The sequence below is a fragment of the Phaseolus vulgaris genome, chromosome 9 (assembly GCF_051622355.1).
Source record: "Phaseolus vulgaris cultivar YP4 chromosome 9, ASM5162235v1, whole genome shotgun sequence".
Classification (NCBI taxonomy): domain Eukaryota; kingdom Viridiplantae; phylum Streptophyta; class Magnoliopsida; order Fabales; family Fabaceae; genus Phaseolus; species Phaseolus vulgaris.
The window spans coordinates 9352303-9366304 of record NC_143506.1 but is presented as its reverse complement, the minus strand read 5'-3'; the positions used below and the strand labels follow the sequence as shown (position 1 = coordinate 9366304).

The following is a 14002-nucleotide window of genomic DNA, read 5'->3' as shown; positions in this document are numbered from 1 at the left end:
TCTGGCACATTCTGAGAAAGTATGATATCATTGTTTCTTACCTGGATGCTCAAAATTTTGTGTGATTATTTGTTTGGGAAAAACTGATGTGCTATTTTTATACATCAGAAACTTAGAAATCTGACTTAAAAAACAGCATCAAGCCTCTCATAATAAATAAATAGATAAATACTGTAAGTATTCTCAACTAGGGTGTTACTTCTTTGTAAAAATAAATAGAGAAATAAATATGAAAAGCATATGAATGAGTATATGTAGTTGTGTATTCTACAGTGCAATGAATTCTATTCTATGGGCCCAGAGAATAAAGTACGGCAACTGATACACATGTTGTTTCAGTTTACCAAACCCAGTAAAAAAATCATCTTTTTCACTGCAATGCTATCCTCTATCATTTGAATTTTGAAGGTTAAAAAAAAGGTAACAAAGCAAACAGTCACGGCAACTCCTTCTTCTGCCATGGAAGTACCTTTCAGCATGTTTCTCTTATATTTTGGTGTTCACGAATCTCGATTCTATTCTATTCTATTTTTCATAACCCCAGAGAATGAAATTCTATTTTAACGGCATGTAAATTATATATTATGAGTGATTCTCTGCAACACTACCTATATATATACCAGAATAATTAATAAAATGTTTAAGATAATATCAAACTAGGTTATCATTTTACTATATTTAAAATCTTTCATTATAATTATGTCTGTTAAATGTTGTCCTCAGCTCATCATCTGTTTATTAACAACTAGTTTAGTTAAGCATAGTTTTGGGGATATTTTGCAAAGGGAGAGAAGCATATGTGTTTGAACACACCGACTCAATCTTTTGTATGTTTTTTCAAGTACCAAGTAATACGCACAACTAAAATATGTCAAAAAAGTCTTACCTTAAAATGCGAGGAGATAAAATAGAAAATGTCATGAGACCCATGTATATGTTATTGTCTCTAAACTATGAAGAAAAACAAGGAGACTGAAAGAGAAGATAAAATTTTATTATAATGACTAAACTGTCTTTACTTTTTATCATATAAGAATCAAATATGAGTATAAGAAAATATTTCCTCTTCTTTATACTTTTTTATTTTTCTTCATATAAACAACTTGGAAATTTTTATATATATTTCACTAGTTTATACAGTGTTTACTCACTTCCTCTTTATCTTTTTTTATCCCACCTTTCCTCACAATTTAGAGAGTTTATTATAGACACCATTTTTAACACATTCACACAACTGGTATATCAAAATTATTGAATAAAAATGGACAACTTAAATTTTGATCTCCCAAATAAAACTTCAAATAAGCAGCATGTTGTACACCCCGCCCCCCAAAAAGTGTGTATTTGGTTTTGTATCTTGCGAGTTAGACGCATCGGTTCTATACAAAGGAAAATAGCTTCTGCCTTTTCCATTCATTTAATAGTATGGTAAACGTGAGAACCAAACACACATCAAGTTTAGAAACGAACAAGGAACATAAACAAAAGCTACCAGTTCCTGTTTTCACGCAAGGCATTCATTTGTTACCTGACCTGATTCAATGACTCCGATTTGATGAATACGTGAATGCATGAATTTGATGACAGCACCAGCTTAGTAAGACAGGTGTGGTGTTGACTCATACAGACGCAACAATGCAAGTCCACGGAAAAAAGTCCTCCTTTTCCATGCTTAATTAAATCCATGAAGTGAAAACAGCAAAATCACGAATCACCAAAATTTATTCAAGGGTCGTTTTCGAAGAAGGTTGGAAATTTGATAATTAATCGTACAAGTATAGCACGGGATCTCAGCAAGTGTTTCTCAAATCCAAAAACTTATCCACTTCAAGGTTATTTTATATATTTTTAACTTCATTACAACATTGAAAAACTACATCAAACACCATTTAACCAGGGTATTATATATTTTCAGCAGTTAATTTATTAGAATAAAAAATCGAAATCCAATTGGGCAACCTCATGAAACAGATAATTTCAAGAAGGTACAATATGGTTATAAGGCAGATGTTCCAATTACATGTAGATCTCTAACATGGGAAACCAGGGAGCTCTCTCTTCCCTTTCCTTTGCCTACTTAAACAAGAAATCTAAGGTAGGTCAATAACAATACCACTCAGTTATGCATATGCTAGGCAGAGCAAGCCAAACTTACTTCAATTCTCAAGGAAAAACACATCATTCATAGGGCACCACATAAAAGTAAAGTAGAAGGAAGCATTAGTTACAAGAGTAGAAAAAAGCATACAATTGATCACAAGTAATGCAGCTAGCTTTATGGAGATGGAGGCCAATACATTCCTGCATCTTCTATCCCTTCATAAAACCCGAACTGAAGCTCATCTAGCCTGCCTTCATCATCCCACATTCCATCATAACTGTCACTATCATCAACATAGTATTCACCCATGCCACCGGCCACAAAGTCCCAAGCCAAGTACTCAGAACCATCTGACACATCTGAGAAATCATCCCAGCCATCACTCTCATAAGTGTCAAGAACAAAAGGCCCCAAAACCTTCAGTTTTGGGAATTTCTGCTTTAAGAACATGTTGTCCAATGTGACACCCCAACATCCCCTTTGATCCAAAAATTCAAGCTTTGGGCAGTTCGCAAGTATTTGGAGGACACCTGAAGTGCTGATAAGATGATAGGCCATTTCGAGATGTTTGAGCTTAGGCATTGTGGAGGAAATTGCATATGCTTCATCATCTTGATAAGGCTTGCCCGCAGTATCCAACGGATGCATGTTTCGACACAACCCTTCTAGCAGTTTGCAGTTCTTTCCAATCATCTCAAGCGCGTAGGGGCCGATTTTAATACAGTAGCTCACATCCAAGAACGAAATCATAGAAAGCCTTCCAGCAATCTGTTCCACAATGGAATCACTCATACTGCTCCTTGGCAGTCGCAAAGTCTGGAGGGAACAGGCACTTGCAAAAGAGTAGAAGGATTTTGTGTAAGAAAGATGGCTAATTGGATCCAGCTAAATCGTTAATTTCACTTTGTTCCACCCAATAGATATATACACAATGAGGATATCAGCTTAACTAACTGAAGACTATCTAATGTGAACTAGCAATAGCAGCATTAGAACAACATAAAATGTGCCAAATTTATATTCTAATGCTAGACTTGTAATCAATTAGAACAGTGATCAGAAAACTATCCTTATCTAAAGCTTAAACTACTTGTAATTAATTAAAATTGAACAGTTCTGCTTACTTTTCAGCAATAATAGTGAAGATGCTCTCAGTTTGGAGACCAGAAACACTGAGTTTGCGGAGGGATCCACAACTTCTTCTGATAAGCATCTCAAGCAGCCGATCGAGTTGGTCGGGCTGGCATCGGCTGCTCCAATCCTTAATGTCTATCTCTTGCCAACAGTAGGGTCCAGTTACCGCATTAGCCCATGATTTACACACTCTGGGGATCACCGTCACCCTGTCCTGAAGAGAAAGATTGGTGAAGATCACCCCTAGGGCATCAGGAATCAATTCTGCCCAACTTCGAAATTCGCACGCTTCTTCCATCCAATCTATAAAAGAACAAAAATTACAACTTATATGGTTTATGGCTGTGGTTCAAGCATCAAATACAAAAGATGTATATATTAATGAAAAAGTATTAACAAAAAAATGGAACTCTCCACAGAAAAGGCCAAAAATAAAAAAACATATTGAATAACCAGATTCAGTGACTCACACACATACACCAAAATATCTGCCACAAGCATGTGAATGAATAGTTTAATTTCAGATATTCTCTGAATAACCAGTAAAAGGAAGCATCTTTCGGAAAGGGTTAGAGAGATCGAAAACTGGAAGACAAAGGGAATTTCGATAGCAAAAAATCAAACTTCCCTGATTGAAGATAATTGAAAAGATCTCAACTTTACATGTTCATCTCACCGACTCTCCAACAAGAAGAAGTTGGGGAAAAAATAACATGTCACAAATTTCCCTCACTAGAAAAAATAAAAAATGCGAGAACATTTCCCTAAACAGAACTGAAATTGAAGTACATTTTTTTCTTTTCCGAAACAAAGACTCCGCAGGCTTGGGAGAATGCTAAAAATCACACAGTCCAAGCCATGGACAGAGGGTCGGACACCCCACCAGGCTTTTGCTAAGAAAACCCAGAAGAAAGAGATTGCAGGAGGGAAAAAACAAGAATTTTAGTTTTAAAGGTATCAAATCTTGAGTAAAGAAACAAATTAATTTTCTTTCTTTTGTCTGGGAAAGTGAGGGGAGGATTCTTAGTTTTCTGAGTGAATAAACAAAAGGGTAGGTGAGAAAGAGAGAAAGAAAGAAAGAAAGAGAGAGAGAAACAAAAATAAAAAAGAGTCACATGCAACAAAAAGGTATGAGATTTAGAGTTACCAGAGGAAATCTTAGATGAGGAGACAGTGTTCCTTGGAGAAGCTGAATTATGGAAGCAGTGAGCGTCTAATCCGCCACATGCGCCGGGAAAAAGAGAGGAAAGGGAAAGCTACAGAAGAAGACACGTCTTCCCACCTACCCTCCGATTCAATGCAACCACCAGCTGCAACAAGAACAAGAGTAAAGCCACAGTAGAATAGCAAACAAAGGTACATGTGTAATGTGTGTGTGAAGTGTGTAGAGTAGAGAGTTGGGATGAAGTAGCAAACCGATGGATAGATAGAGTCCTTTCAACCAAAAAGGACTAGAGAGTATTGTATTTGCGTATAGCTGGAGGCTAAATAAAAGAGAACACACACAAGAAGCAAGATAAATACCAATGAATGTTTTGTTACTGCAATACTCAAACTGTCAATTTTGTCTTGGCCCAGAAGATTTTAAAACAGCAAGAAAAGAAAAAAACATTAAATTGTTATTAAAAGGTCAATTTTGGCAAGAAAACATGACAGATATTTAATGACATCGTCATCCCCACGGTACCACCTTTTTAATGTCAAATAAAATTACTAGTAGTATTTAATACCCCCATGTAAAAAAATTAAATATTTTAATTTCATAAAACTTATTCATGAAAGAGATTATTGGGAGACACAGTAAATGAGTAAATGTAGAGAGAGAAGGAACAGAACACAACAGAAGAGAAGTCACTCACGAGTTATTAGAGTTAGAAGTGGGATTGGGAAAAGGGTTACACCGACACGAGTCGGTAGTAACTGAGGAGCATGACTGGAACTGGTGTTGTGTTTGTGTTTGTGTTGTGTTGTGTGTGAGAGAATGTGTATGCATCTCTATCTAACCAATGTCCTTAAAGAAGAGGCTATATACTGTGGGCATGTGAAAATAGCACGGGCCAGTGGTGAAGATTGAAGTTGACTAGAGGACAAGTTGTTGAATTTAAAACCCAACAAGTTTCGATGGGACTCTCTGGGTTATCAATTCTCAGTCACTTATATTACAGGTGTACTATCTTAAATGCGCCACTAAAACCATTTTCAGGGCTTTCAAAACTCAAACAAATTTACATTTCACCACTCCACACAATTTCCCCTTTTTCACACCATATTTATTACTCAACAAATTCTCACTTTCACACCATATTTCGCATCACTTGTATAAAACTAATTAAGATTGAGAAATATTAGTAGATGAAACCAACAAATCCAGTTACACTGCTATATATGGAGAAATGTCGGTCAAATGTGATCATAATGACTCTTTATAGCATTTCACGTAACAAAAGTTTAACTTATACGATATAATATTCATTGTTTTTAAGTGTGTTTAATACTTCAATAGAATCTGGTCAAATGAATTTAAATTGTCAAAACATTTGCTTCAAACCATGCCAATGATGTTTATTGATATTTGGTACTCTTTTTTTTTTGTCAGCTTGATATTTTGTACTTATCATGCTATAACTAATAAAACACTGCAAAATGTAACGTCTCGTGAATGAAATATTTGATAGTCGAAAAATATAATAAAAAAGAACAAACTGCTTAATATTGGAAAATGTCTTATGTTTCAGTGTATTTTGCATTTTTCTCCGTTAAAACTAGTTTCAGAACCATGCAGAGTTCCTCGAGAAAAAACATAAGAATGTGAGGTATGTGTATACAAAACAAGTGTCTCTACATGAAAAAAAATAAAACGTTGATTAATTTATTTATTTTGTGTTACATGAAGAAGAAAAAATATCCTATAAATACGCATAAATAAAAAAAAACAAAACATAATAGAGAAAAACAAAAACTCAACAATCCTCTCAAACTTCACAATATATATTCGTCATTTCAAGGTTTGAGACAATGGTGTTGAAATTTCCAACAGGTTTAGTAGAGATATATGTGTCTTATTGAATACACAATTTAAAAAGTAATTGAAATATTTTTGTTTGAATTTTTTTCTATTTCAATGTGTTTTGCACGTTCTCATAAGTTAGGATTGTAACCTATATGCCTTGATGATAGATTATAAATAGATGAAAGTTGAGTTTCAGTCTCACACTTTTATTTGCAAGTAATGTCAACAAGTGTCTAATACTGTGCTTCCAATGATAAACGTGATGTGGTGGATTGCTTCTTTGATTTTTAATATATAAGGGGTCATTCAAGAAATAAAATAAAATAAGAAACAATTTGTTAAGGTTGGTAGCCTTTTCATGCAACTCTAGATATAACTTTCTTATGTGTATTTCCTTTCACTACTCTTTTACCTCAAATTTAACCTCCTTCTACCTTCTTTATTATTAATGGTATTTACCCCTTACTACAAGAATATGTTATTTTGTTGTTGTGAAAGGTATAATCTAGTGGATTAAAGTATAAGAAATGGATTCTCCGACTTATTCCAGATTTTTTTATAAACTACTTTCTATTTTTTAGCTGTTAGTGACATCAAGCTAAATTAACTGCTTCTTAAAAAAAAGAATATTAAAATAATATTCGAACATATAAGTTCAGTAGTTTTGGTCTTGCATGTCATAATCTAATTTGGTGAATGCAACTCAATATCAATTTTTGACAACTCTAACATTTGAGATTTAAAATTAAAATCAATACATTTTAAAGAAGACTTCGTATTGTGTTTCAAGTTGTTCCAATTTTGTTTTATTTTACCCTATATTATCTTTCAAAAAATATATATTTTTTAATTTGCGTACTGATAACAATAAATATTTAATATTTTATATAACATGACATTATATTTTTAATAAAAATATTTGCTTTGAAATATATATTATAAAATATTTATTTATTTAAATTTTATGCTTCTATTATTTTTCATTTTAACTATAATATTAAAGATTGATATTTTACCAAATATATCTATTCTTAGATATTTCATGTGTTTATTTTTCTTAAATTTTATCTTATAGCTCCGAAACACGAAAAGGAGCCACCCACTTTGTACACCCCACAATTAATATGCCCTCTCCTACTTATTTTGGAATTAACTAATTCTAAAAAAAATCCATGCAAAAACTAACGAGAGGTGACAAGAAATTTGCGGGAGTGTAAAAAGAAACACTCCTTCAATAAAGCCCCATGGCATACCCAGAAGTCTTAGAACAGGCCACAAGAGGCCCAAAACAAAAGAAAAACGGTAATAGGAAGTCTATTTTTGTATCAACAAAATCTCTTTTAAAACGTTAAGTCGTGTTGGTGTTGGGAATGAAACATTTAGGTATTTCTACTCTCTAAACCTACAACATTAACACTCTTTACCATTTCTGAAAATAATTTTTTAAACAACAATGTCAAATTTAATTGTATTCAAGTCACCCACCTAAAATGTATATTTTCAAAATCGGAATTATTTTTGGGGCTCCCCTCATGTATTTCTTAAATTAGTTAGAATTTTAAAATAATGAGATTGTAAAGGAAGAAATTAATTATCATGATAAAATTTAAAATAGAATTATAAAAAAAAATTATGCAATAGATAATAATTAAAGCGAGTAAAAGTACACACATGGGGTCCACGAAGAGGTCCCACGGAAACCAGAGGTGCTTTTTGGGCCCCTTGAAGTAGCAATTTCTAAGGGTTGACCACGTGGAGGCCCACGTGGTTGTTTGGTGCAACCAGAAAAGGGCTCTGGGTCGTAAATGGGCTGGTGAAAGGGGAACGAACGGTGAGTCTCATGTAGAAAAAGAACTGTAAAACAAAAAGGTTAAAACATTAATTTTATCATTCATAATAATATTATTCAGTTTATAAAAGATATTTGTTATCTATACCGCACAAAGAAAACATAAAAAAATATATGAAAACTTCATAATATTTTTTGCTCGATTATTTAACAGATTCTATTTTGAAAACTTCAGAATATGATGAAATTTTTTGTATAAATCTCATCCAAAAAGAATAAGCATAACTTTAGGAAAAAAAAACTTCTCTCATCCAAAAAGCAGAAACAAAGTTACGGAAATAGGCGAAAAAGGACAAAATGTATGTGTGATGCGGCAGCAAACAAAGGGCAGGGACCTACTTGAACAAAGAAAGCATGTTTCAGAACATTCTTAATTTCTACGATAGATGAGATATTTGTCCAGAAAGGTGGATGTGGGACAAGCCCATCAAAGATAATTGGTTCCTTTCCAGGGTTCATATGCTCTCCAATGCTTTGCTGGAACCCATGCAAATCACATTTTTGTGTGTCCACACACATTATTTCTGGAATTGGACAATACTTCTTATTCAGTGTTCCATTATTTTCATCATCATATTTTTATAACTACAGCATAGTTTTTTTTTTCTTCTTCTGAAAAATAGCATTGGATTTCTTGTTAATGATGTGGATCAGGTTTAGCTATTACTAGAAAGACTCAGATATGTGTCTAAATTGTTTGTAGATCTTAACAATGAGGTTACTTTTATATAAAAGAAAATGAAACACATTATGCCTAAATTTTATATTTACAAAACAGATATAATATGACACTCTCTCTGTAGATAGAGAACACACAAAAATTGTGTTTTTCAATAAATTTGAGCCAATAATAAAAAAGAGTACTAAAACTAAAGTATTGGAAAAAGTCTCTTTTCAACAAATATATTTACTGCTAAAAACTATGTCTAGAAATTTTAAAAAAGAGTCATAAATGCAACATGCTCTTTTTAATTTATCTACTAATTTTAGTTACTAATCTTTTAATTGAAAAAAGTAACTTGAACATTGTGAGTTGAAAATTTATGCGTAAAGTTTTAAGTTGGTCATGATTTAATTTTGCCAAGTATAGGCAAATGAAAAAGAAGTTTTGGGTAGAACGATAAACTAAAATTGGGGTAGTGGTCAACACTTGAATTAATTAATAATGTCACAATCAGTGGCTCCTACACCTACCAGTTTCAATTGCAATCTAAAATCAAGCATCTTATTTGCATTCTCTTCCCTCCATTGGGTGAGAGTATCTTATTCAGAACCACTTTACTTCCCCTTCATGGCTAATCTCGTTTCTCTAAACCCTCTTTTTCTTTTACCAAAAAATGCATTAGATTTGTTCTTTTGCGCCCTTTCAGATAACCCATTTAGCCTCTCAATAACTATGGCTCCTCTTCACTCCTACGTCCCCTAGGTACCCACCAGTAAATATTAAATATTCATACAATTCACAACTACGCCCTATTTAAACGCAGTTTCTGCAAATGATTCTTTGATTGATTACAAAATGTTCATAAGTTACCTAAATAGAAGTTTACAAGTTAATTTGCACAAATGGTTCAGATCTTAGGGAAGGGCTGCGACTGAAATGGTAGAAAGAAAGTGCAAAGAAGAAGGTTTAGGGTTTAGGTCCGAAGCAATATTTTAATTTTATCATTAAAAAAAGCAAACGGAAGAACATTTGCTTCTACTACATAGTGGGCGTACATATCCAGAAGATATAAACAAATAAATGAAATAGTCCTAAAATTGTTTATTTGAAAATTTGTACAACCTCCTAATCCGTGTTTCTAGTATGGTAGAAGTGGCAGCGATAGATCATCATCAACAAAATCCTCACACAGGCGTGGAGCAAGATGATGTTGAAGGATCATACAGAGCAGGAACAAGGTACTTCCTCTCATTAACACCATTCACATTGTAGCTGGCACCAGTGGTAGCATCAACAAGCAAGTTCCCGGCATAGCCAGGGTAAGCCCCTTTCCCATAAACCCCAGGACAAGCGGAGGCAGCTTCCAGCGGCGCCTCCGCGGGACCCTGGAAGTAGCCATTTCCAAATGGGTTGGTGGCGGTTCCAGCCAAGAGGCTAGCGAGGCTGATGACCATACCGTCAACTCCCACATCGTTGTTGGGAGCAACCAAGGGTGGAGTCTGGGGGCCATAAATTGGCTGGTGGAAGGGCCACGCGCATTGGCCCGGGCATTGAGTTTCGGAGTTTCCGACCCATATGTAAGCGAACTTATAGTTCTTGCCAGCCTTCACGTGAGCTGCAGAAGAGGCAGAGCCGTGAGTGCCACATCGGCTCAAACAGAAACCTTGAACCGCCACGTCAGCGGACGTGAGAACAACGTTGATAGCGTTCCTCTGTCCCCCTTTGGAAGCCAGCTCGAGAAGATTCTTGCTGGTCAGAGACTTTCCCAGCGAGTAAGTTTCATCCAGGATCTGATCACCAAGTGACAGGGAGAGAGAAGAAGCCTTCCTGGGGCTCAGGCGGTAGTAGCTGTCCGTGGTTTTCCACCACGTGGCAACAGATGGGTGGTTGTTTGAGGCGAGTGGCGATGAAAGTGAGGTAATGAAATCGGCTATAATGGCTTTTTGGGAGGGTTTGAAGCGGCCATACCAGATGAGGTTGACGGCGATTTTGCCATAAAGCAAAGGACCGTTGTGGTAATGGAGGAGCTGAGAGTGGCCCTGAAGCTGGTGGTTGAGGTTCCTGGCCGCTGAGGAAAGGTGAAAGAGGGAGATAAGGAAGGAAAGTGTAAGAAAGCAGTGAAGAGAGAGGAAAGTTGGCATTTCTGGGATGGGAACGGGGTTTTGTTTGGAAGGGAAATGTGATGTGGATGAAGTGGTGAGAGGGAAGAGTGTGTGTATATATAGGTGGCAGTAACGGGCATATTTAGAATGAAAGAAGTGTGGGATTGTGGCGAGGGGGGTGGAACTTGCGGAGAAAGATTAAAGAGCGGTTAGGTTAGGGGGTGTGGCATTTACGAGGCAGGGCTTGGTGAGTAAGTAAGGTGAGGGACCCTGAATAAAGTAGCGTTTGTATTAGCAGGAGGAGAGATAATCCGAGTTGAGTGGTTGTGAAGTGTGGTGCACGCGCGGGAGGAGAATGTGGAGAGTTGGAGGCGTGAGAATGAAGGCAGTGGGAAGCGGTTGGATAGGATTGAAAAAAAGAAGGGGTTGTGGGAATGAGTGATGTGGGGATGGCTAGGTGACAAAACCTATACAGCTTGGGCCAGTTAGATTATTTGAAGGAGAGAGAATTCTTGTAATTGACCTCGGGAACGGATAAGGCTGAAGAGGGATTTGGTGGAAGGGGGAGGGTAGAATGGTAAAGATAGAGGTGGAATTATGATAGAGACGTTGAGTTGACAGAGTGGATGATGGATCCAACTGGCACTCACCCAATCTCACCTTATCAATGCCTCTGGCGGCATCCGAGGAACCACGTGATCTAACCATTAACACCTTCATTTTAAGATTCGGATATAAAAACATCACAACAATTACTCAACTCAAACACAACTATTATTAATCAGCATTTTACAAAACCAACCAAAAATTTTCTCAAATCAAACAACATACACAAGTTCAGGTCGGTCGAAATCTAGATGAGTAAGGTTCTTTGAAAACGAGAAGAGTTTCTCCTCCGATAACACTCCAACTTTCAAGTTAATAAAAACATAAATATAATGGGTATAATATAAAATAGGAGTTGAGAATATTTCTTGTATTGTTTATGAGATGTTTAAAAAATGTCTTTTTCTAGAACACAATCATATATATATATACTGAATTGTAATCTTTCCACCTTTAATCATGATTATGTCTTAATTTAGTCATTAAGGATGATTAAGTCTGATTGATTGAGATCCATTGACTTGTGCTCCCTCATAATATTAGATACACAGGTCGGGAAACAACCTATAAATAACCAAACATACCAGGCCAATAACCTAACACAACTACATATTGTATTTTTCAAAATAATCAATTTCAAAATAAACACTTAAAATTAATCCCCAAACAATTATATCAGATTTTATAAATTAATGTATTTTGAATATTGCTTAACACAATTAATTCATATAGTTTGTTATGCATGTAGGTTATTATTTTATTTGGAGAGGGATAAGGTGAAAGTCGCTCTCTATTTTTGTTTTCATTTTCATTTAAAGTGACTTAATTCTACCTTTCATAAATAGCTGTAGAAAATTAAAATATGCTTTACTGTTACATTCATGAACTACAATAAACTATGCGAGAATCTTGCCCTTTGCCCCTTTTCACTCATGATTGAGCTTCCACAGTCTAGTCCTTTTTCTTTTTAAGAATGTATTTTTAGTTTTGGACCTTAGATGTGTCAGAAAATGTTTTCGATCTTAAAAAAAATTACATTCCTTCTAAATATAATTATCTTATGCTTTTAATATCAATGAATGTAATTAAATCTTATTTAAATTTCAAAATTTACAAATTAATTGACAGACCCTCACAACAAGAATTATTCATTTTAATTTTTTAAATTTATTTTATTATAAATTTTAGTTTTTAATTTTCATCTAATAAAATAAAATTAATCATTACATATTTTATTTTTTTAAAATAAGTCCTTAAACTAAAATTATTTATGAGTAGGTCCTTTCTGTTGTAAAATGTATAAATCTGTGACGGTTTTAAAAATCATCAAAATTCAATTAAAAATAATAAAATCTAAAGTATATATGATATTCGTTTGAGAACCCAGTTATTTTTTAAAACAGTGTATAGATCTAGTAATTAATCTAATTTAATAAAATTAAATGATATTATTTTCATCCATTTTAAATTATGAATTTGACATAAATTTCAAATCCGCGTACGATAGAAATCTTGCAAGTATAAAATGCAGGTTAAACTGTGAAGATTAATTATATTATGACTCGATTAATGGCATAAAACCTACTGTATTAAACTGTGTGCCGCCATTTATAACAATGAGGGGCAGTTTTAAAATAAAATACATAAAAATATAAATTTCAAAATTTTACGAATATAAACAATTTTTATTTTAAAAGAGTTTATATTAAAAAATCGAATTTCAAAACATAATTATATATATAAAAATCAAAGAAGACACATTAAAAACGCAACTTTAATTTTTTTGAAATTATATTTATATTCGATAGTTCAATTTTTAAATTGAAATTGTTTTATTAAATATAATTTGTGTACTTTATTTTTCTACCGTCACAATGTACGGCACATATTTTTCTATGACATATTATAATATTTTTAGTATATTATACATATACAAAAGATTTATTTTCGACTAAGATATTCATAGAGTTTATATCGAGTTCATTTTAAAGTGTATTGTATATGGTTGAGAAGACCTATATGTGATTAAAATGGTTGATCGAAATCATACTAAGATCATTCCACGAGTGTAATGTACATGGTGAGAAGATGTTGGATATTCCACGTCAACTAAAGATACAAATATTTTATAGTCAATAAATGAATGCAAACTTAATTTTATGAGTAAGTTTTATAATATTAAGTTAAACTTAAAGTTCAATTCATAATATGATATCATAGTAATTTAGAGTTTTTCCTAACAGAGTTTGTTGGCTAATGAGGTCATCCACTATCAAACTGTTATTTGATCATCCATTGTATAGTTCTACGCATGAGTTGATAGATCTCAACAGGAATTGGAGATCTCACTTTAACTAAAAATAAAGACATTTCATAATATGTAAGTGAGAACAAACTTCAACTTATGAATTAACTGTTGGTTATTAATCCAGATTTTATTATTATTAATTCTGATTTTATTACCCTTAAACTAATTTTAGCGTTATATTGCATTAATGGTCAGTTTGCAAGCCTTGTTAGTAGTATTTCTATTTTA

At 33.8% G+C, this 14002-nt stretch overlaps 2 protein-coding genes across 4 annotated transcripts; both read right to left on the bottom strand.

The window, feature by feature from the left end:
- Nucleotides 1-1975: 1975 nt before the first annotated feature.
- On the bottom strand, nucleotides 1976-5073 carry FBW2 (F-BOX WITH WD-40 2). Of its 3 annotated transcripts, XM_068624944.2 has the most exons (4): nucleotides 4652-5073; nucleotides 4383-4545; nucleotides 3226-3538; nucleotides 1976-2933 (listed from the first exon to the last, which is right to left on the bottom strand). In XM_068624944.2, the coding sequence occupies exons 3-4, from the start codon at nucleotides 3531-3533 to the stop codon at nucleotides 2276-2278; spliced, it is 966 nt and encodes a 321-aa protein (XP_068481045.1). In that variant the 5' UTR covers nucleotides 3534-3538; nucleotides 4383-4545; nucleotides 4652-5073; the 3' UTR covers nucleotides 1976-2275. The 3 variants fall into 3 exon arrangements, with proteins under 3 accessions (XP_068481045.1, XP_068481047.1, XP_068481044.1); XM_068624946.1 differs by lacking the exons at nucleotides 4383-4545; nucleotides 4652-5073 and adding an exon at nucleotides 4025-4380; XM_068624943.1 differs by lacking the exons at nucleotides 4383-4545; nucleotides 4652-5073 and adding an exon at nucleotides 3706-4367.
- A 4657-nt stretch (nucleotides 5074-9730) lies between these two features.
- LOC137820885 (protein PHOSPHATE-INDUCED 1) lies at nucleotides 9731-11136 on the bottom strand. The gene has a single exon (XM_068625192.1). The coding sequence runs from the start codon at nucleotides 10897-10899 to the stop codon at nucleotides 9943-9945; it is 957 nt and encodes a 318-aa protein (XP_068481293.1). The 5' UTR covers nucleotides 10900-11136; the 3' UTR covers nucleotides 9731-9942.
- Between the last annotated feature and the right edge of the window lie 2866 nt (nucleotides 11137-14002).

What these genes read in the sequence shown, in the direction of transcription:
- LOC137820885 (XM_068625192.1), bottom strand. Translation starts at nt 10,899, where the DNA reads ATGCCAACTTTCCTCTCTCTTCACTGCTTTCTTACACTTTCCTTCCTT.
- FBW2 (XM_068624943.1), bottom strand. Translation starts at nt 3,736, where the DNA reads ATGCTTGTGGCAGATATTTTGGTGTATGTGT. An exon ending in AGATATTTTGGTGTATGTGT is followed by an intron (nt 3,539 to 3,705) that starts GTGAGTCACTGA and finishes GTTCTTTTATAG; the next exon opens with ATTGGATGGAAGAAGCGTGC. An exon ending in TTCACTATTATTGCTGAAAA is followed by an intron (nt 2,934 to 3,225) that starts GTAAGCAGAACT and finishes CTCTTTTGCAAG; the next exon opens with TGCCTGTTCCCTCCAGACTT.